Raw genomic sequence first — 22,869 nt, 5'->3', positions numbered from 1 at the left:
TAACCAGCACCGCCAGCTGAGGTGGGAAGAAAGCACAGAGGCAGCTCCTGGCAGTGGAAATCTGTGATTGATCTCGCTCCCCGCCCCCTCCATCCCGCCCCCTGGCCGCTGCTTCCTCCTGCTGTTTGCCTTTTCAGTGGGATCCTTCCCTTAGAAAAAAAGACACAGAGAGGAAAACAGCTCCCTGAGCAGCCTGGGGAGGAGCAGCAAGGGTCCTGGCTCCCCTTCCTGCTCAGTGTTGCTGTGGACAGCCAAACCCTACTGAAGCCTCGTTCTTCAGTGGGCAGGCGCTGCCCGGGTGGGAGAGCAGCGGCGGCTAAGTCCCCGCAAGCTTGCATCCACGCCACTGAGCACAGAGAATCGGCCACAAAGCTACCAAGAGTGGATCACTTTCCAGGTGCCACCAAGAGAGCTTTGCACACATGATCCCACCCATCCTCACCTCCCTCAGGCCCCCTGAGATACGTACTGCTTCTGTGCCCATATTGCAGACAAGCAAACTGAGGCTCAGAGACATGAAGTAACTTTTCAGGGTTGTAATCAGCTCCTATGCACCAGTGCAGACAGCGGAATCCACAGCCCTCACTCTTAACCACGGGGCAGCACTGCCTCCATGAGAGACAGTTTGTGAGGCGAGCTTAGAGGGACAGAAGAAGACTCCTCCTGTCTCCTCCCTGGAGTTTCAGGGAGGGCTTAGCCGTCTGAGCTGGACTTCTGGAGACAGGCGGGATTTTAGCAAGTGCAAGTGTAATAGGTACAGAGGAGGGGAGGGGACCATGCTTTGTGCCTCAGGACTGGTGAGTGTTGTGTGGAGCACAGGTAACAGGAGGAAGAAACAGACGAGACCAGACAGGTGGATGTTGGTCAGAAGATGCCGGGCATTGCAGAGACTTCTCTGTCAGTGTGGAGTGGGAGGGAACCTGCAGGAGCTCCTGAGCAGAGGAGCTCAGCTTTGGGGCACAGAGTCTCTGGAGGCAAGAGGAGGGGTTAGGAGGCGACTGCAGCTGGCCCTGGTGGTGGTCCGTGGTCGTGGTCAGTAGGTAGAGTGGAAGATGTGGGTGCAGAGGGAAAGATGGAGGCAAGAGACCTCAGGCCTCTGTAATTGACAAGACTGGGATGGGATGGGGAAGTGGGAGGAGTGAGGGATGACACCAGGAAAATGCTGAGCACAGTTGGGGATCTGTTGACTGAGTTGCTGGAGGGACATCTGAGTGGCAATGTCCAGGACACAGTTGGCTGGGTGGAGAAAAGCCCAGGATTGCGCCTCGGGCTGGAGACAAGGCATTCTCAGATGTGTGGTTAGCTAACAGCCACAGGTAGCAAGAGTAGGAGGCTGGGTCAGAGCCCTGATTATTCTCACCCAGAGACTATTGCCAGATGCAGCAGTGGCCAAGGGAAGGGAAGGACTTGTCCATGGTCACACATGCTCGTCTGAGGCAGAACCAAGTTAAGCGTCCATGTGTCCGAGTCCCCTGGAGGATCCTCCCCACAACCCGTGCTGCAGCTTCAGTGGCCCAGATTCCGTGTGTCTGTGCTGTCATTTGACCTGTGTTAACGCATAAATCCTTACACATACCCAGTGACAGAGACATAGTATTATCCTCATATTACACATGGGGAAACTGAGGCGCTGAGAAATTAAGTGACTTTCCCAAAGTCACATAGCTTGTAACAGAACAGGGATTCTAACCCAGTCTCTGCTGCCTCTCAGAAAGCAACTCTACTGGGTTAAACAGAAAAGGGATTTGTTGAAAGGATTTGGGGGAGCTTGTGGAATCACTGGGTGGGCTGAGGAACCAGATTTGGGACCCGCAGCCAAGAACTCAGGGCAGAGCTGGCCCAGTGAGGGGACCTCCATTCTCCCTGAGTGGGCCCTGCCAACACCACCAGCCCTGGCTGCCAGATGGGCCACAGCCCTGCTTCCACCACTGTCCTGGGATCTTCAGCTTCCTGCAGTGGCCCCCAGGAGGCTTGCTCCCCACCCCCATTGTGTGGGCCCCCAGTTCACGATGTCTCTCTGGCAGGTGCCTCTGATGGGGTGGAGGGAGTGTGTGAAGCTCCAGGTCACACACTCCAGCTCTGGCTACAAGGGAGCCTGGAAGGTGAGGACCTAACATTTCAGCTCAACGGCAGGAGGTGTCCTCTGCGTGCCCCCAGGTTTCCCTGGGCCCATATGGGAAGCAGGTTCAAATCTTGGGCTACCCAAAACTGTCCTAATGTCTGTACACAGCCTCACCTGGGGCAGGTCCCATCCCCTTCCTGGGCCTCAGTCTGCAGGGAGAAGGGGAATGGATGAGCCCAGCCGTGGTCTGGCCAGAGGTGGGCGCTATATTCCATCTCCTCCCACCTCCCACCATTCTACACAGACTCCTCTGAGCTCGTCTCTGTGTGTGTGGATCCCTCTGCCTCTGCCTCTGTTTCTTTTTCTATGTGTGGTTCTGTCTCTGTCTCTGGGTGTAGTTTCTCTCTCTCTCTTTCTCTATCTTTCTGTTTCTCTCTGGTTTTCTTGTCTATGCTTCTCTCCCTCTCTTCTTCCTTCTCCACCTCTCTTCCTCCCTCTCTCCCTCCCGACCCTCCTCTCCCTCCTCCTCCCTGCCTTCTCCTCTGTCTCTCCCTCCTCTCACCCCTCATTCCAACTGCCTGACTCTGGCACCTCCTCTTGCCTGTCTCTGTGGTCCTCGTGGCTGCACAGGAGAGTCCTGCTGTCTCCTCCTGGACGAGGTCCATTTTCCTCCTGCAAAATCCCTAAGCCCAGCCCAGCTTAGCCTTGGCTCCTTGATCTCAGGCTCCCACTCTGTCCTGGTGGGAATGGCTGGGCCCATCTGTGTTGAAGCATCTGCCAGGACAGAGGAAGAAGAGACACCCCATCTATCCCGACCCCGTGGGGAGAACTGGGGCTCTCCACTTCCAGAGACGTGCTGAAGCACTGGTTGTGTTAAAACGGAAACAAATAAAATGAACGTCTCTAGCCAGAGGGGTCTTCCCATTGGGTCTGCCTGCTTGTGCAGGAATCCCCTCTTCAGCCCCGAGGGGACGGGGGTGATAAGAAAGGCTGAAGGAGCCCCAGGCTGCTTAAAGACCAGACTCACACAAATCAACAGTCAGGGATTGGAAAGGGGCTTGGTGGGCACGGGGCCATTCCTGGAAGGCTTCCTGGAGGGGATGGGAATGGGCCTTGAAGGTCTTGGAGCAGTGGGGATGTCACACTTGGGGAGGACAGGCCTGGTGCAGGGGTGGAGCCACAGGGAGGTCCCCAGACAGACCCTGCCCTCTTGGTGGAGGAAGTGGAAGTTGTGAATTCAGAGACTCAGGTCTGCATTCTCAGTCCCAGTGAGACCTGATCACACCTTGACCCTGCACCCAAGGGCTAGAAGTTACCCTCTGTGTGAGAACTGTTTCCCTGCTGGGAGAGTGGGCAAGTAGGATATGCATGGCTGTCACCGAGCGTTTGGCTAAAAGCAGGAGGGAGGAGAGTGAGCAGGAGTGGATGCACCTCTGGCCCTCCAGACGCCCCGGAGCTTCCCAGCTGCAGGGCCTTCTGTGCTGAGCCCAGCCCGCCCTCTGCTGCTACTTAAGGGTGAGAGATGACTAGCCCAGAGGGGAAAAGACACGTGCCCTGTGTCCCACAGCCAACCTGGGCCCTGCATGGCCTCTGCTGGCTCTGGGAGCCCTTGGTCCACACTCCAGCATCTTTCACCTCTTCATGCGTGGGGCCCAGGCAGCCAAGAAGTGGAAAGGTGGAGTTTTGGCTGTCCTTCTCCCTAAAGGACCCTTCACCTCAGGGAGGACCAAAGGTGCAGCCCCCTCCATCCTCCCTCCCTCCTCTCCAGGACTCCTCCAGCTACATCACGGCCCTTTTCCTGCCCAAGCTCACCTCTTATTGACTTTGTGGGTGTGTTGCCCTCTCCCCACTAGAAACGGGCTCTTCAAAGACCCTGGCTTCCAGGGGCTACTGTTCCAGGGAGAGAGACAGACAGACAGACTCTTAAAGAGAACTTTTTGGTATTTGCTCTTAAGTGAAATAGCACAGCCAAGGCTGTAGGAGCACATGGGGGGAGGCCGATTCCAAAAGGAAGGGAAAGCTGGGAACACTTCATGGAAGAAGTGTTGAACAGGGCCTTGAAAACTAGGCCAGTGATGTATCAGGTGGAAGGAAGAGTGGGAACAGAGGTGGAGAGGAGAGGTAGGGAGAGGGAACAGGGCCCAGATCGTGGCGGTCTTAAATGCCAGACCAGGTCATGGGCCTCCTTTCTGCTAGCTTTAAAGCCCCGGCTGCTTGTCTGTAGCCCCGTGATGCAGGACTGAAATGCTCTGGAAGCATGCTGCTTGATTTTCAGGATGTACCATCTAAATCTAAATCCAGGCTGGCTGAGAGCTTTCGCCTTGGCCCTCCCCTTGCCCTCTCTCCTGCTCATTAAGTCAGAGCCTACACCATCCTTCCTTGCCCACTCTCCCTCCCCACCCGCAGAAACTACAACAGAGTCTGGAACTCCCACAGCAAAGCTCTCAGGGACTCTCAGGGACAACCCCAAAGGGCCCCAAGTGCAGCCCACCAACCTCCTACCAGGTCCTGCGGAGTCTGGCCAGGAGCTCCTTTCGTAGTGCCTGGAGGGGTAGGGAGTGGGGTGAGGAACAGCTGGAGGAACCTGGGCCCAAATTCATGAGGGTGCATCTAAGTCCTGGTGTGCCATGATTCACTAAGTGACGGGCAGGTCCCCCTCATCCAAACCTCAGTCTCCTTATATGTGTGAAGGGCACAGAAAATATACTGACCTCATGGGGCCCTGTCACGTCTACTTGGGGCTCCCCATGCACAGCTAGGGTATTGTCAGCAAGGGAAGTGGAGGCTACCCTGAGGCCTGGAAGCAGGAGCAGTTGTATCCTTGGGATTATGTCCTTGAGGGTCCTGCTCACGCCAAGGATGGTTGTCCTCATTCTTGGGTGGTGTGGCCTTCTGTTGCCTCTGTGATGCACCACAACTCCATGGCCTCTAGACAGTGTATTGGGAGGGGGCAGTCTGTCTACACTAAGAAGGTCTGATCCCCAAAGGCCTCTGGAGAGAGGTATCCCGTTAGTCCCCCAGAACCCCCATGTGTTAAACAGAAGACGTAGGATTCTGCCAGCCAGAGATGTCTTCATGCCACCCTACTTCACAGAAACTATGGTTGAGAGCCTGGTCTAATTCTGGCCAAGCCACCAACTGCTTGTCTCACCTTTGGACAGGTTTTTCTCCTCTTTGGGCCTGAGTTTCTCTGTTCTAGGTAGGGGGCAGTCTCGATGAGTTCTTATGACCCCCTTCCCCTGGTGCTCCTCCATTCCATAGCAGCCTCTGCCTCAGGGGTTCCCCTGTTCACCTTCTCCTCCCCGCCTTCCTCCGTGGGCTGGCGTCATGGTGACAAGCCCATTGAGCGTTGCTAAGGTTGACTGGAAGGAGGGAGCCCTGCACAATAGAGGCTGGAGCAAGGGGTAGATGCCTCCTCCCACCTTGCCCCTCCCTGGGGAGGGCTGCAGTCTCACACAATGAGCTAGATTCCAGTCACATGCCTTCCCTTTTTCATGGGCCCAGTGTGGTCTCCATTAAACTGCTCTTTGCCTCCCTGACTCAGTTTCCCCACTGTCTGAAGTAAGTATGTACATTTACCCCTCCCATGCTCACTCAAGGATGGAAGGGCATCATGAGTGAAAAGTCCTTTGGAAATAGGGAGCTGAGGGTTTTTGGAGGTCCAGAATGGACAACTGGGGCCCCAAGAGCAGTGTCTACACAACACTGAAAAACTGAAATAGAAGTTCCCTGTCCCTCATCCCAGAGGCCACAAGGAGATGGCAGCCCTGGGGAGGCCCTTCTCAACCTGGTGACTGATGTGGGCATGGCAAATTCCCGGTCTCTTAACCCAGCGCTCCTTCTAGTCAGGCTGGTTCTGAGCTTGGGTGGCATCGCCAGCTGCCCCCACCCACAACCCCACCAATGTGCTGTATCAGATTGAGACAGGGAAGCTTCAAGCTGCACCCAGAGCCAGCCAGCCCTAGTTAATGCAGCCGCATCTCAGAGGTGCAGGAGTGCTAACTCAGAGACACACGCATTGTTTGGAAAGCTTAGGGGGACTATGCTGTTGGTACCATGACCATTTGAGTCTTCCCCAAATGGTCTCAACTGGAGGTGAAAAGCAACTGGTTATTCCCCATAGCATCATTGCCCAGTCCAGGCAGTGGAGAGTTTTCCCACGGGAGGTAAGAAAGGTTACACAAGGTGAAGGCCAAAGATTTCCCAGCAAGGCCTCAAGCCAGACAGAAGAAGATAGCTAGGTCTGGAGCAGCCCACCTCCAGGGAAAGGCAGTAAGAGGACTGAGGGTGGGTATCTGGCCCCTAAGGCATTTTCTACTCTGGGGATCTAGACACTAAGTGGCTAAGACACTGCAGAAGGGGCACAGCTGGCTGCATCTTCTGGAACACAGTGTAGCAAGGAGAGCCTCACCTTTCCTGAAACACTGACTCCAGGTTCCCCTTTGAAAAAGTGTCCCAGGGGAGAGAGAGCTAGTTCTGACTCTTCATTGCTGGTGACCGTGGACATGTCATTCTCCCTCTTTGGGCCCCTCCAGAGAAAATGAGGGAGAAGTTGCCTCCCCCTCTTAAATTCCCAAGGAGATGCCTGCTGACCCAGTTTCCAGTGCACTTTCCTGGGAACAGTTGAAGCTTTCTTGCCTGGAATCTGGAGGATGCTGACCACAAGTTGCTGTTTTAGACTGACACCCCTACTCACCATGGGGCTAGACTTACAGTGTCAGCAGTTCTGGAGGCGGGGCTCAGCCTACCTATGGCATGTGTGTGAGACCCTAGATGCCTCCTGCAGGTGTGACTGTTTTGCACTTGCTGTGCATCTTGGCAGAGCCTGGGCATCCAAGGTGGTGGACTGTCTTCTCAGCCCACTCCAAGCCTCTCATCTTCGTTCAGAGTTCTCCGGTAACCTAGGCAACAGCACCACCTCGGTCCATCCTGAGCCCCTATGTACTCAGCTCTGTGTAGTCCTTAAGAAAGTGCCGAAGGAGAGGGCGACCTAGGCCTTGCCTCCCTGGGCCAGCTGGGAAAGCATAACCCCTTTACAGGGGTCAGCAAGAGAGCAATCCTGGCCCAGCCTAAGCTAGGAGAAGTGAGCAGCTGAACCCTCAGTGGACTGGAGTGTCATGGAAGCACCTGGAGGAACTAGGGCTGAAGCTGGGCCTTAAAGAGGGACAGGAGTTAGCTTGACCTTCTGGGGCTGAAAGCAGGGTGGGAGGGCTGCGTGCTGGGAGCTCTCCAAGGTCCCCCACCTGCATGTGTGGTGGGGAGCGATGTCATTCTGCTGTTCATGGTGCTGAAAGTTCTGGTCGCGCACAGTGACCTCATTCCTTCAGTAACTATTGCTTCTGGTCCTTCCCACCCCTCTGCCAGCACCTTCCTGCCCCTACTCTTGTCATTTTATTTCCAGATATCCAGTGACCACATTGTTGCCCCACAGTCCCACTCACTCACCGTGCCCAACTTGTCTCTTGCACTCTTTCCCCCATAACTACCACCAGAAATGGTCCCTCATAGTCCCTGTCTTCCATACCTTGCCACTTAAACTATGAGAGATAGAAGTGCCAACCTAGGGAGCACTTGAAAGTGATGTAAGGACATTTGGAGTTGTCACAATGGCTCAAGTGTACTACCGGAATTTAGCAAATTGAGAAATCTCATACAACAAATACTTGGCCCACCTCAGATGGAGTAGCATCATTGAGAAACAATTTACATTACTTTTTATGAGAGAGGAAACTCAGGCCAAAAGAGAAGGGGCTTAGCCAAGGTCACTTAGCCAGCCAGATACAAAACTACAAATAGAATATGGGCCACGATCTTCTCCCAGCCAGGCTTTTGGATCACTCAGGTGACTGCCTGAACCAGGAACTCTTATCAAAGTGTCAGCATCTGTAAGGGGGGAGCCCACTGTAATGGGGGCTTTTGACAGGCTGGGGCCACTCTGGAGGCAGAGTCCTGGAAAACTGCTAGGGATAGAGTCCAGGCTTCCCAGGCCACAGAGCCCTGGAAGAGAAGACCCTGCCTGTACCATCCAGACCCTAATGCCCATGGCAGGCCACATCACACACCATCAGCATCGATCTTCAACAGGGGTACCTGTGTTGCCGTGGTAACAGGTACCTACCTCACTGCATGCATCCCCGAGATCCTGGCCTAGCCACCTGGCCTCAAACTTTCCTTGACCATCTTCCCATGGTTCCTGGGGAACTCTTCCTGTATTACCCTCTCCTGTCCAAAGCTGTGTCTGAGGGCTCAGTGTCCTCATTAGCCAGTTCCCCTGAAGAGCTGGGAACATCTGTCCTTCAGTCCCCAGGCACCTAGTGTCTGTAGCCAGAACCACATCCCCAGGCATGGCTGGGTCCCCAGAGGGGTGACCCCTCCCACCACTACATCACACATCTCAGACCCTGCTTTCCAAGGTTTGGACAGATCTGAGTCGAATTGATTCAGCCTACCTGTAGTCAATGGCTCACTTCTGAGGGAGGATCCAGTGACCTCAATATGATCTCTCCCTGTTTGTCTGTCCCCAAGCAGCTCAAGTTCAGTAGCAAAGAAAAGAGGGCTCAAGTCCAAAGAGATGAAGTCCATAGTGAATTATGGCAAATGCTCTAAAAGAGATTTTTGTTTTTCAAACCATGGATTGTAGCACAATAGTGGATTGTGAAGTCAATTTAGTGGGTCATAACAAGCACTTGTATATAATAAATAGGATTCATTAGAATATAATAGAAAGAAAAATATTATAGCTGTGGTCAAAACAAATTTCACTTTGTGAAACTGGATTCAGTAAAGTGGTGCGTGTGTACTGGGTTGTGATAAGAAATGCATGTGCTGCTGTGGTTCAAGGGCAATAGAGTGTGAAAGCCTGTGCTCAAGAGATGGGAAGACATAGAGAAGGTGTTTAGAGGTAAAAAATAAGAGATTGCTTAATAGCTCGGGTGTTGGGGAAGCCTCCAGGAGGAAGTGGCATATGAGCTGGGGTTTAAAAGATAGGTAGGAGTTTGTCAGTGAGCAGTGGGTGAGAGTGAGGAGGGTGTTCCAAGGGGTGGCTCAGCATAGAGCCAGGGATGCGGCAGGCCTGCTAGTGCAGAAGTCAACTGCCGTTAGAGTGGTGGAGGTGAGTGGGGAAAGTTAGGCTGGGGCCCGAGTGTTGAGGGCCTTGAATATCACACCAGGAAAGTTGGACTTTATTCCCAAGAGCAATAAAAAGCCCCTGATGGCTTTTAAGCAGGAATCAAAGTGATCACTCTGGCAGTCAGAGTAAAGGATAGAGAGAGTCGAGGGGACAAGAGAAGAGGCAGGGAGGCAAGATAGTAGGCTGTTGTGCCAGTCCAGGCAAGACAACCAGAGAGAGCATGGAGGGATGGGCAGGAAGGAGGTGGACTCTGGAAAAAGAAAGAGGAGACAGAATCCACAGAACTTGGTACCCCAGGGGCACTGATGTAAGGGCCCAGAAAGATCTCAGATTTGCAGCCTCTCTGTCCTGAGTCCCTCCCATTCACAAACCCACCACAAAATATCATACTTGGGAAATGAATATTCTGAGCCCCTGTCCTCGGGGAGCCGCACGCTGATCAGAGAAGGCAGACTCACACACCCGAACAACTCAGGCCAGGTCCTGAGCAAGGGCTGGAGTGTGGGGCTCAGGCTGTCAGGACTCCAGGGTGGGGAGTGGGGGTCTCAGGAGAAAAATTGGTGAGATGGGAGCAATCTGGGAACCCCTCCCAGAGGAAGGGGCTTAGTACTGAACTTCAAGAGAGCTAGATAACGTCTACAAACACATCCCCAGAAGATCAATTTTTCTGCCGTTTGAACCACAGCTGGGATCAGGATCTGTTCACTTCCCACAGGCCTGTGGAGAGGGACTCTAAACCCCCATCAGAAAGGGATTGTTCACTTTACAGAAGGACCTGATACTCCCTAGATACCTTGACGTGGGGTCTTCTGGCTTCACCCTACACTCTGTCGTTTAGTTCAGTAATGTCACTGACCCTATGCATCAAATTGTCTTAATACACAACTTTTCCACAGTAAAACAACTCTGAGGAGGAAGAAAACCCAAGAGGGGAATTGGGCGCCCTGGTCAAAAGCAAAGAGCCTGTGTCCTCACGTTGGGGTCAGAATCCGTGTCAGACTGTCACTGGCCTGGTCATCACACCTTGGCCAGGGCCCTGCCAGAGGCTGGCCACATGTTGACAGGCCCAAGGAAGCAGGAACAGGCGCGTAACATCCCTGAATTTGAAAAATCTGTGAGCTCAGAGCACCAAATTAAAAAACAATTAAGCTAATAGACTCCCCCCCTTTGTTTCTGCTCTTCAGCAAGTGCTTCTTAATAATTTGATTGCTTTTAACTCACTGTCGGTTCAACGGAAGTGGGTTTTTTAAGTAACTTAATTATTTCACAACTCACTGCTTCCCAAAACAATCTAAGCTTCCCCCTCCAGCTCTGTGAGCTATTTATTTTTTTGGCTTTATACTGTATATCTAACATAGGCCCCAAAGAAAACTCCACAAACAGCTGCCCATTAGCCAGAGAGCAGAACCCTGGTACAAATCACCCCCAATGATGGATGGTTTAGAATTTGCAGTCCAGTGGGAGAGGTAAGACACAAACTGATGGTGCTAGGCAGAGAAGAGGCTGGTGAAGGGCTCTCAGGTAGGGGGGGTTCCTCCTGGCTGGAGGTCGAGGGTGGGCTACCTGGAGGGGGCGGCTTAGGAGCTAGACCTTGATGTCAAGCTAGGGCTTAAAGACAGGTAAATATGAGCATCCTTGACCTTTGTACATTCCCCTTCAATAGAACCTGCACTTTTGTGCATCTGACACGGGTGCTCTGAAATATCTTTTCACACTTCCCATTCCAACTTTAATACAGAGGCTGGTTCTCAAACATTTAGAGACGTCACGTGGGGGTCTCTCAGGCAGCCGCAGCTCAGGGTCAGCAGCACGGTCCTGTTTCCCCAAATTTCTCTCATTGCTGTGTTACCACTGCTCCATCGCCTAGGGATTAAGAACATAAAACCTGAAGCCACACCTTCTGGGTTTGAACCCTCTTCTCATCTTTGCGTCTTTGGTGAGCAGCTTAATCTCTTTGTGCCTCAGTGTCCTCCTCTGTAAAATGGGTTGATGTTAGTACCTACTTCCTGAGGTTGCTGTGAGGACTGAATGGACAAGCATAGATAATGCAGTTTAGAAGAGGGTCTGCTATACGGGAAACCCCTGCTATGTAAATGGGAGCTATTATTAAAATGGAAGTGCTGCTACTGGTGGGGAAAAGGATGGACCTCATAAGCATAAAGTGGTTGAGATAAGGATGGAGGTTGTTTGATGTGCTGAGAGCAGTGACGCTTCAGAACCCAGGGCTCACAATTGGGTTTGGTTTCAAACAAACATTAAAGAAAGTGTACAAAATGCTAGTCAAAGATTGTATCAAAAATGGATTTTATCATGCTTTTTAGTTACCATGAGTGGTAAGCCTTTTGTGCAATTTTCACGTGACTTTCACATGAACTTTCACGTGAACTTTCAGACATGCGTTGAGTTTCCTGGCCTAGAGAGGCTGAGGAGCATGGACCTTAACCTGTGGGCACCTGGGAGCCAGGGGGTGTTCTTGAGGAGGGGAGTGACCTGCCTTTTGGTCTTTTGTAGGGAATGCCTACCGAGAGTGCTTGGACAATGGGACATGGGCTTCACGGATCAACTACTCACAGTGTGAGCCCATTTTGGATGATAAGGTGAGTGGCCCCCACCTGCTCTGACCTCGATCCTTATACAGGTATTAGGACTTACGCTGAGCAGAACCAGTCTTTGTGCAACCAAACCACTCCTTTCTGTATCTGTTGCCCTTGCCCTCATGTCCTGCCCTGTGCTCAGTGACACTGTGCTGGGTAGAGGAGGGGGACATGGAGCCTCACCCTCGGGAGAGCTCCGGCTGGTGGAGGACACAACCAAGGTGGCATGTGCCACAAGAAGAGAATATCTTATAACCAGAGCCCCAACATCTAACAGTCTGGGTGAGCTCCTTCCTCCTCCGGGCCTCAGTTTCCTCATCTGGCATTCTGAATCTATGACTCCACATGGAAACAAGGGCCACCCCCAGAAGGGCAGTCCCACGGGGAACTGGGTCCCACTGAGACCTCACCAGCCCCCCTGGCTCTAACTGGATTCCATGCTGCCTGTGGTGCTGGCCGCCTCACCTTAGAAGCTGCACCTCATTCCTGACCCAGAATGATACGTGCCACTTCACCCTTCCTCATTCACCCGCGACAGCCCCCAGTGGGTCCGGAGCTTTTCCCCAAAAAACGTCCAAGTTCAGAGGAAAAACGTTTGTCTACTCTGAGAAAGTGATTCTACAAAATGTGAGCATAAGGGGGTCTTGCAGTGAGGGCCACGGGAGTGGCAAGCGGGCCGGTCCCCTCCAGCCCTCTGTCCTCACCTCCCCATCTTTCTGAGCACTGGCCAACCAAAGTGGGGGTGGGGTGCAGTGGGGGATAGTCGGCACTGGCAGGAAGGAGTACTTTATCACTGCCTCTGTTTAGAATTGCTAGCACATGGTGATGATAAAAAGTAGGCTGGCTTGTAGTTGATTTTAATGCTGTTCTTACATTCTCCCCCTCATTGCTGCACCCAGGGCAGGCTGATCCCAAGGCACCCCCCGGACCTCTCATAGGTCCCTGCTTCTGAGCAAAGGAGGGCAGGTTGGCTCCATTGCACAGATGTCAAAACTGAGGCCCAGAGATATAGATCGGCTCACCTGCAGTCACTCAGTGAGCTAGGGTCTGAGCTGAGACTAAACACAGGGGTGGCAACTCCAGAATTAAAAAGAAAAGAAAATATACACACCCACACCTCTGGCACATCTCAGGATAGGCAGTGTACAAAGCTGCCCAGAGTTGCATGTTGGGAGGCCAGAGCGTAGCCATTTATGTCAAGAGCCACCCAGGGCCGATAGGAGTGAGCTCCCTGAGCCAGGCGTGGCGATGACATGCAGAGCCACTTCTGCCCCAGGTCAGGACACGACATGGCCACCGCTAGAGAGCCCAGCCCCACCCTCCTCATGCCCCATGCCTCCGTCTGCCCTGTGTCTGTCTGTCTGTCCAGCAGAGGAAGTATGACCTGCACTACCGTGTCGCCCTTGTCGTCAACTACCTGGGCCACTGCGTTTCCGTGGCAGCCCTCGTGGCTGCCTTCCTGCTTTTCCTGGCCCTGCGGTGAGTCCACATCCCACCCCCTGCTTTCTCCCCACCCCTCCTCCCATAGCACCCCCTTCACCTCTCCTAGACTTGTCACCTCCCTCCAGGGGCCTGGGGCCAGTGGACAAACGGGGTCCAGGGGAGGTGCCAGGGCACTGACTGCTGGCAGACATGCAGGATACAAAAGGGGAGCTGGCTCTGAGAGGGCCACTACGAGTGGGCATTTGGCTCCTGGTGCAGCCCTGCCTTCACCCCAGGCTGAGCCTTCCTGTCCCAGCTGACCCCTGACCCCAGCTGGCCCCTCATCCCAACCCCAACTGAGCTCTGACCCCAGGTGGAGCCTGTCCCAGCTGAGCCCTGACCCTGGCTGACCTGGGCCTCCCACAGGAGCATCCGTTGCCTGCGGAACGTGATCCACTGGAACCTCATCACCACCTTTATCCTGAGAAATGTCATGTGGTTCCTGCTGCAGCTCATCGACCACGAAGTGCACGAGAGCAACGAGGTCGCTGGGCGGAGGCTTGGGGCTGGGCTGGGGGGCTCCAGGGTCTGTGGGCACCCGCCTTTCTTGCCCAGCCCTCAGGTGCAGACCCAGAGCTGCGCTCACCACCACCCCAGTCATTGCCCCTCCAGAGCTTGGGCCAGGGGTGCGTCGAGGACTGCCAGGCCGGGGTCTTGGGAGCAGCACAAACCTGACGCCAGACTTTGGTTTATCCCATTCCACTCCCTGTCTCAGGAATTCAGAACCTCCCAAAGCCCATTAGAGAAAAGCAGGCTGGAATTAACCTCTGCTGAGCTTTATCTCACTTAATTCCGGTGACAGACCTGTTGGAATTATTTTCCCCATTATACAGACATGGAAACTGAGGCTGAGAGGTCAGGAGACACTGTAATGATGCCTCTATATCTGGGGCCAGCAGGATCTTGAGCAGGCCATCCCACGTGTTAGCTGTCCACTCCAGATTTGTGTCAACTGCTGTTGTCCTGTGTCCAAATCATTGTAAAACTGGAGACTGGAATGGGGCCAAGCAGAGTCCTTTGGCACACCATTAGAGACTTCTCAATACATTTTCTTTGGATGGCTGGACCTGAGCAGACACCCAGCCTGGTGTGCCCCCTGACTTGGCCCCACACTGAGCCCTGCCCCAGCACCAACTGAGGTAAACCCAATTTGGGGTGCCTGCAGCCCAATATTTGCTTGTACTGATAAGATGTCACTTAACCTGGAGAAAAGCTGGGGAGGTGGGGCGGGGGGGATCTTTGGCTTCCCACCTCAGCAGGACTTTCTCAGAACAGAGGAGACAGATAGCCATGTGGGGTCCAAGATCAGGCCTGGGACCATGGGGGAAAGCCACGGAGGCAGCGGTCAGCTCAGCACGGGAGCGTGTCTGACAGCCAGGGCTGTCACAGCTGGACAGAGAGGGGTTGGGGCGTCCATGGAGCAGAGAGCTCCCCATCACAGGGCACCACTCCCTACACCCCAGCCTTAGCTCTGAGGATTCCTAGGGGCAAACTCCTGGGGAAAACGGCCAGGTAGGGTCTGTTGAGAAGAGCTCTGGCCTGGAGGCCAAAGACCTGGCCGTGGCTCACTGTGGCCCTGGGCAGCTTTTCCTCTGCCCGCACCCTTGGCTCCCCTCTGCAAGGTACTTGGGAGGGTAGCCTTGCTCAGAGGGGCAGGGACCAGTTCCCTTCTGCTGGGGAGGCAGATGGCAACAACACTCATTTCTTGGTGCCTGCCTTTGCCCTCCTTCATCTCCTCTAACCGCCCGATAAGACGGCATCATTATTTTCTCCATGTCACAGTGAGGTTCAGAGAGGTACAGCCACTTTCCAGAGGCCTCGGGGCTGGCGATTCTCCCTCTGGAGCCAGCGGTGATCATACTAAACCCAGAATCTCCCCAAACCAGAGACTGTGGAGAATCGCCGCCACGGCTGCAGTTCACTCCTATCGGCCCTGTACAATTATTCATAGAACAATTTTCTTTTAATCGACTCACTACTTTTTTCTATGTGAAATTACATATTCCATCCCTGAATGGAAAGCAGTCTGATTTGCTGTGGATTGAAGGTGACCCTCAAAAAAAATAAGTGAAAACACAACAGCGTTGTTCAATTCTAGCCGCTTCTGCAGAAAGCTCAGAGCCAGACTCCTTTCTTTATTAAAAAGGGAGATTAGGAAGCTCTGGGGAGATGCTAAAGACACATTAGCACCCGCGGAGACTGGCGCCTTAACCTAATCTGGAACAGTGAGAGAGAAATGACGAGGGATGAATTCCCAGAATGAGATTGGGGGGTGTTTAAGGCCATGTCCATGACCTAAAATGACCTCCCCTCCGTCAACACCCAAGCTGCACCCTTGGGCCCTGGCCCCAGGCAGCCCCTGACCGCCGCCCGCCCCGTGCAGGTCTGGTGCCGCTGCATCACCACCATCTTCAACTACTTCGTGGTGACCAACTTCTTCTGGATGTTCGTGGAGGGCTGCTACCTGCACACGGCCATCGTCATGACCTACTCCACCGAGCGGCTGCGGAAGTGGCTCTTCCTCTTTATTGGATGGTGTGAGGGTCCTGGGGGGCCGGCAGGGCCTAGTGGGGAGGGGGTACTGCTGACAAGGTCACTTCCCTTCACCTTGGGTCCAAGGACGGGAGCGCAGCCCTGCCTGCCATCCCCAGGACAGTGTGAGGATGCAGCCGCTCCCCTCCATGCTGGCAAGGAAGAAGCAAATGGTCCTCCAAAGAAATTCCTCAGAGAGCCCTCCTCTCCTTGCCTGCAACGGCCAACCCAAAGACCTTTGTCTCTGGCTTCGAAAGAGAAGCTGGCCAGCTCCACTTCTCTATCAAAGAATCTCAGTGAATCACCTGGTCCCCTCCTCTCTGACCAGCTTAGAGGTGATGGCTGAGAGTCGGGGAGGGGTGGGGGTGACGTCTAAGGACAAGGCCCCCAGGTCGTGGATAGCCCACAGTGGGACAATTGGAAACATGATCCCAGGCCCTTGTGGTCCTCCTACCTGTATTCTACAAGAGGGGCCCTGTCCATCTGTCTGTCCCCTGCAGCCCGTGTCTGTCCTTCTTTCAGGCATCCCCTGCCCCATCATCATCGCCTGGGCCGTTGGCAAACTCTACTATGAGAACGAACAGTAAGTGGAGCAGGCCAGCCACGGGGGTCAGAGGGATGTTAGGACAGGTCAGCCACGGGCTGCAGCCAAGCCACGGGGCAGGAATTGCAGCCATGCCAGGACAGATTCACTTTCCCGCTGTGCTTAAATTGAAAAAGTATCCCTGGCACCCTGGACAGGTGTCAAGTCAACTTTGTTCATTGAATTGAGTTAGGAATCATGGTTCCTTGAAGGGCCCCAATGCGTGACCCCGTTGGCCTTTGGTAAGGCTTCCTCCTCAGAGTGGAATGGGGCAGGTCCTCCCCAGGGGCCAGGGGCTGGAGGCTTCCACAGACGCCCGGGCTGGGGCAGTGGACACTTGTTTCATTCTGGAATCTCAGTCTCTGGTGGGGTACAGTGTCCTATCCTGGGACCCTCCTTGTACCAGAGACTGATACACTGAGCCACGGCCCAGATGATGGCAACTCTGGCCATGGGCCAGCCAAGGAGCGCCTGGGAAGTCAGGTGCCACCAGCTGAGGCGAGAGGGGATGTGAGAACATAGGTGTCTGTATACAAATCTGAGGCTGAAGAGAGCTGGTGGGATTTGGGAGCAGGGGCAGGAAGGGGATGGGTTCCAGGAGCTCACCATTAGGAAGAGATCCTAATGATAAAAGCTGCCCAAGAATAAGAGGGCTGCCTTGGGAGTGGTAAGCTTCCCGTCAAAGGGGGTGTTCAAGCAAAGACCAGAAACCTCAATGCTGGGGGACAGTAGGGGAGATTTCCTGTTTGAGGCAATGTGCACCAGATGATCTCTGAGGTTGTGGAGGACACAGTCAATTTCCCAAAGTCCGTGTGGCCCTTCCGGAGGTCCAATAGGAGTTGCTGGCATAGCCAGACCAGGTGCTGGCCCAGCATTTCCCTGGACCCTGAAGCATCTCCACCCACCGTTCTCCTCGGAGGATAAGGAAGCCTCTGGTAGCAGCAGGCCCCCTTCACTGGGTGAATGAGGCTCAGCTTGGAGAAAGGCCAGGCTTTAGGGCAGGATAAGGCTCCCCATCTGCTGCTTTCAGTGGCTGAGTGCCTGGCACATGAAGCAATGAGTTCTGAGCAATACAGAAACAGGTGGCACAGGGTGATTTGGCCCTGGGCCAGCAATGGGGAGCCCAGCTCTCCCTTCACTTGTGAGCCTCCTGCATGCCCAGCCCTGGGCCCAGCAGTCTGGCATGGGGTGAGTGAGTAAGAAGAAGGAGGAGGAGCCCCAGGGCCTGCCCTCCATCCAGCTGGGGAGACCAGACCCTCCATATAAGGCAACATGCAGCCCAGGGGTAAGCAGGATGGTCAGTGGGGCTGGGGCTGTGCACCCAGGCTTTTTGGGAAGGAGCAGCCCTGGAGATGGGGTCTCAGGGAGGGTGAACCTGGAGGACCCTGGGCCCAAGTCTGCAGTGGTCGTCAGGCTCCAGCTCAGCAGGTCACTTAAAGCCTCTCCATCTTTGCAGGTGCTGGTTTGGCAAGGAGCCCGGTGATCTGGTGGATTACATCTATCAGGGCCCCATCATCCTTGTGCTCCTGGTAGGTCCTAACTTGAGACTAGGATGGGGATGGGCACCAGAGGATGAGCAGAGATGCTGGCGAGGGATGTGGCCTGGAGTGGCCCCCCATGCACACTCTGTACATATCACCCCGCTGCCCGGCACCACCTTCCTGGCTCTCTCTCCCCCACACTCCGTGCCCCGGTGTGGCCCCCTCCCCTCTCTGGCCCTCAGGTTCTTTCTCTGGGCAGAGAATGGGTCCAACTGGCAGATTTCTAGTGCCTCCCACATATGAGTCCCCTTGCCAGGTACAATGCCGAGATACCCAGGGGAGGGGGCCGCTGATGGCAAGCGAAGGGTATGCAGGCCTCTGTTCAGCCCAGACTTACATCCCCCTCTACTGGCAGGGACCCTGTCTGGGGCCCAGCCCACCGCCCCCAGCGTGGAATAGTGGGACCAGAATGAAGCGTAATGAGCAATTGTTCTTGTCCAGCTCCCCGCCCTTTGCCAAATGTATTCGCATCTAAGGTATAATTGCCGCCACGTCTTTAATCCACAACGAGCTTTAATTAAGGTAGAGTTTAACTAGAGGCTGCATTCTGCCAAAATGAATCCATTATATAGCATACATTTAAAAAAAGAGACATACAAAAAGCCCCATAAGAAATTGGCATTTACGTAAGACTTATTTCAGGCTCGGTAATTTCAGGCTTTTTTATGTACTAGCTTCCTTAAAGGGCCACCCACCCCTTGTGGGGAGCACTCCATCCTCCTGTTGCACACAGCTGGTGCTTAATGGGGCTTTCTTTGGTTGACCTTGGAGACAATTACTCTTTATCTCTTTCGTTTCCTGACTCTCCTTCTTTTCGTGACTTCTTCCAGGGTTCATTTGACCCCCATCTTTGGAGTGTCCTTGATGACTAGGAAGGTTTTTACCCACTGCCTGAAATTCCACCATCAGGGCTCCATTCATTTCAGAGGCAGAAGCCGGTCCTTGTCACCAGTCAGTGGGGGAAGGATTGTCCTTGGAGTCCCAGCTTCAATGAGTCACTCACCCCCTAGCATGAAGGGAAACTCCGTGAGACCCATCTCCTCCTTGCCAGCTGCTGAGAGCCCATCCTGGAGGGGTAGGGCTTTAGATGAGCCTGGGACCCAGCCAAGGAAGAGGGCCTGGCCCGGATGGGGAGCCACCCATAGCGGGTAGCAAGCCCGGCTGCAAAGGATGGATGGCAGTGAGGAAATGAACAGAAAAAGTGAGGCGTGGAAGGCTCAGTATCGAGACCCAACTCCCGGCCCCCTCTCCCTGCCCCCTTCTCTGGTTCCACCCTCCCCCCTTGGCTCAGGAGCACTTTGATTGTCTTTCCCTTTGGCCCAGCCCACACCTGGCTATTTGCACTGACAGGGCTTCCAGGTTCCAAGCTGAGCCCTTCCAGAAGCTCTGTCTTCAGTACTTCCAATCCTCACATCCTTGATACCTGGAAGTAGGGATTATGCTCCTCATTTTACAGAGGAAGAAACTGAGAGAGACGAAATGGCCTGCCCAAGGCCACCATTAATAGCTAACGGAGCTGACACTCAGGGGCGGTCACCCACCACGTGCCTGCCGTCCTCTAGGTGGCCCCCGCTGCTCTCCCCCAGGTGTTCACAGCTGCATTTCTGCTGCTGAGAGACACACACTTATTTCTGCGTTCTGAGAAGTGAGTTGGCTGGTTGAGTTTGCAGGGGGCTGTTGTGACTGCCGTTGTCATGGGAAAGGCACGTGGTGTTTATCGGGCTCTGCCCTGGACCAGGCACAGGGCTAGTGCTCTTCAAGAGTGTTTTAAAGTGCTCCCACCTTCCACACTGGGCTCTGTGGCTATCTCTCTTGGGCGGGTGAGGAAGCAGGAGCTCAGAGAGGTTAATTAAGCAACTTGTCCAAGGCCGCACAAATGCCGGTTGGAACAGCTAGAATGAGAGCCATATGACCAGGACTTAGCACCAGGCATTCTTTTGGGAGGTGGTCCTGGGAAGCGCAGCGAGGGGTGGGAGCGGGAGACGAGCAAGGGAGGAAACCCACAAAGGGCACAGGGCAGGCACATGGAAGAGCCTCAGAACTGCCCCCCGAGGGAAGCTGGGTTACTTATCCACACACTTCATGCCTCGTGGGTGGAGTTTGCCCGGGGGACATTAAATCCCCACATTTCCAGGGGCCCCTGTTTTCAGGCTGAGCTAGCTCCCCTCGCACCAGAGAAAGCCTCAGGCTGGAAACTGTCCCCAGCAACTACAGGTGAACACAGGGGCCTGGGTGATCCAGGCTGGGCACCTACGGTGGGTGGCACGTCAGGTCTGTCTGGCTAAAGCCTTGGCTCTTCATTCCATGGATAGTATCTCCTCGCTCATTGCTCCTCCAAGCAACATCCCAGCTGCCCTGTTCCAAATGCAGGTTCCAGGGCCCCGACCTACCCCTGGGAATGTCCTGGGTGGGTCCAAGGTCTGCATTTGGAACAAGTACCCCTGGGAGTTTTGATGTGCACTGTAGATGGAGAACTCTAGTGTCCCGGGACCTGCCAGGATGCCCATGTGTGTCTGGGCTGTGTGTGTCTGGGCCTTCCCCATGGTCCAGCCAGTGCCCTGCACACAGTAGGGCTCTGAACTTGGGGCCTCAAGACTTTGCCTGCCTCAAAAATGCCAACAGGGGGAGAAAACTGAGGCATCCAGTGAGCACCAGGCTCCCAGGGTCCATGAAACAGACTGGCCACCAGGCTGTTGGGGGCACCCCCAGTTCCATCTTGTGGGACTTTCTGGTGACAAGTCACCAGGCTCCACAGACCCAGGTGGGACAGACTGACTGACCATGTTACCTGATCTGGTGAATGTGCCGTACAAGAAGCTGAGAGCTGGAGAGGGGTGACAAGAGGGCCCTGAGGTATAATGGCAGTGCCCCAATAACTGGAGGGGAGCAGAGGACATCCCCAAGGGCTGCGACCTCCTCCCTCCCTCCCTGCCTGCCTGCCTCTGCGCACGTGCAGATGCTGGAGGGGATCCCGTGAGCGCCGTGACTTAGCAGGTGCCCTCGCCCTCACAGGGGTGGGGGAGGGTGAATGGCAGTTCACTGGAGGTGAAGAACCAGTGAGTGGGGCTGTCTGTTTTCTCTGCCCCTGTGGGAGGCCATGGGCTGTGTGACGTCATGGAACAAACAGTGGTTGGAGCCACCTGGGATTTGTGGTGAGATCCTGAGGGCGCTCTTTACCCTCTTGGAGCCTCAGTTTCCCACCTGTAACACGAGGATGCCAGTCCCTGCTTCGTGGGGTCACTGTGAGGACTAGTGGGCTCGGGACTCATGCTAGTGGCCCTGGGGCTCTGCCCTCAGCAGTTCTCCCAGGACCTGGTGCCACAGGTTCGGATCCTGAGCTGACAGGCCTTACAGTGCTGTCCTGAGCTGCCATCATCCACCCCTGGCAGTGTGCACAGTGCCTTCCCTCTGGTTCCTTCCGTCCAGCTCACATTTCATTAACTCCTGCAGGAGCAGCAGTGTGATGTAGGGGTTGGGAGAAGGATGCTGAGGCAAGCTGCCTCTATTCAAATCTGACAGCAGCCCCCCCTACTTCTGTGGCATGGGCAAGCGATGTAGCTTATTTGAACCTCAGTTTGTCCATCTGTAAAATGGGGATAAGGCTGCCACTTGAGGAATAGTCATGAAGTACTTGGGACAGAACCTGGAACGATGTGAGTACTGGATCCACATTAGGGACCAGTAGGCCTCCCATGTCTGTCCTGGTAGCAACTGTGATGTCCAGACCCACAGTCAGAAGATCACATGGTGGCCTGATGCCCACCGCCACCTGCCAGGCCTGGGCTCTGACCAGGCTGGGGCCCTCACCCCCACACAACCTCGTTAGGGATGGAGCTGGCTCCCCTGAGGGACTAACATGCCAGTGGGGGCCTGAGACGCCAGCCTCAGAGTGCAGGAAACATGGGGCAGCATGATGCAAGGCTGGACTTCTCAGAGGAAGCTTCTCCAGGGCTCCACTCTCAGCCTTTCACTGTGCACCCTCGCCCCTCAGCATTCCCAGAGCCCCCCCCCCCACCCTTGCAGGCTGCCCTAAGAGCATTCCAGACTGGGTGGGGCCCACGGGGGTTGTTGGAGAAGGAAGTAGATTTCGCTGTTTCGGCTCACCTTAGCCACCCTGCCACCAGCCGGCCTGTTCCCCCACCCCAGGGCTTTTTCCCCTGGCCTTTTCTCTGCGTGGAACACAATCCCGCACGTTCCTTCAGTTGTCAGCTCACGTGCCGTTGCTCTAGGCCTTTCTGACCCCTCAGGAAAGATGCAATGCCCCCTCCCCCCAGACCACAGGCCTTCTGGAAGCAGGAGCCAGGTCAGCCATGTCCACTTAGCATTGCTGGTGCCCGTCTCAGAGCCTGGCACATGGCGAGTCGGTTCACTGAATGAATGAATGAATGAATGAATGAATAAAACCAGAAACCAGGTTGGACAAGATTAGGGTACAGTAGCCAGTGCTCACTGGAGAGCTGGGATTTTCTTGGTGAGGGGGAAAGGGGAGTCCAAGAATGGAGAGCTCAGTGTGGGCTGGAGTGGTCAGTGGCTCCCTGGAGAAGGGAGGAAGGTGCCTGCAGGGGCTGAGGTGGAGCAGATGTTGTAAAGAGAGAGGCTGGGAACCTCACTCATAAGGAGAGAGGGGCTTTCAGGCTGCAGAGACCCAGCATCACTAACTGCCTGCCTAGTGCGAGGAGAGAAGATAAGGCCTTGTCTCCCAGACCCTGCCTAGTCTGCACACTAGACCCTGTCCTGCTCTAGCATCTGCACATTTAACAGGGCCCTGTAGCCCAGAGGAGCTCAGCAGCTGTTTATTGACTGGATGGATGGGTGGGTGGACATGTGTATGTTACCCGTTAAATAAATCGGTGAGTGGGTAAATAAATGGGTTAGTGAGATAAATTGATGAATGGAGTGTTGAGAAGATATTTAGATAAATGGATGAATATATGGATAGATGGGTG

General features: G+C 54.5%; 1 protein-coding gene across 4 annotated transcripts in view; it reads left to right on the top strand.

Moving 5' to 3' along the window:
• CRHR2 (corticotropin releasing hormone receptor 2) overlaps window positions 1-22,869 on the top strand; it is a 47,363-nt gene that overhangs the window by 18,552 nt on the left and 5,942 nt on the right. For 2 of the 4 annotated variants that reach the window (XM_046669918.1, XM_046669921.1), the window contains 6 exons: window positions 11,703-11,788; window positions 13,158-13,264; window positions 13,634-13,751; window positions 15,651-15,804; window positions 16,322-16,382; window positions 17,839-17,911. In XM_046669918.1, coding sequence (XP_046525874.1) covers window positions 11,703-11,788; window positions 13,158-13,264; window positions 13,634-13,751; window positions 15,651-15,804; window positions 16,322-16,382; window positions 17,839-17,911 — 599 coding nt within the window. Of the gene's footprint in view, window positions 1-11,702; window positions 11,789-13,154; window positions 13,265-13,633; window positions 13,752-15,650; window positions 15,805-16,321; window positions 16,383-17,838; window positions 17,912-22,869 lie in introns of all 4 variants that reach the window. The other 2 variants (XM_046669917.1, XM_046669920.1) reach the window with 1 other exon arrangement.

Source organism: Equus quagga, chromosome 8 (genome assembly GCF_021613505.1).
Source record: "Equus quagga isolate Etosha38 chromosome 8, UCLA_HA_Equagga_1.0, whole genome shotgun sequence".
NCBI lineage: Eukaryota > Metazoa > Chordata > Mammalia > Perissodactyla > Equidae > Equus > Equus quagga.
The sequence above is the reverse complement of the archived record's forward strand: the minus strand, read 5'-3'. Positions and strand labels throughout refer to the sequence as shown.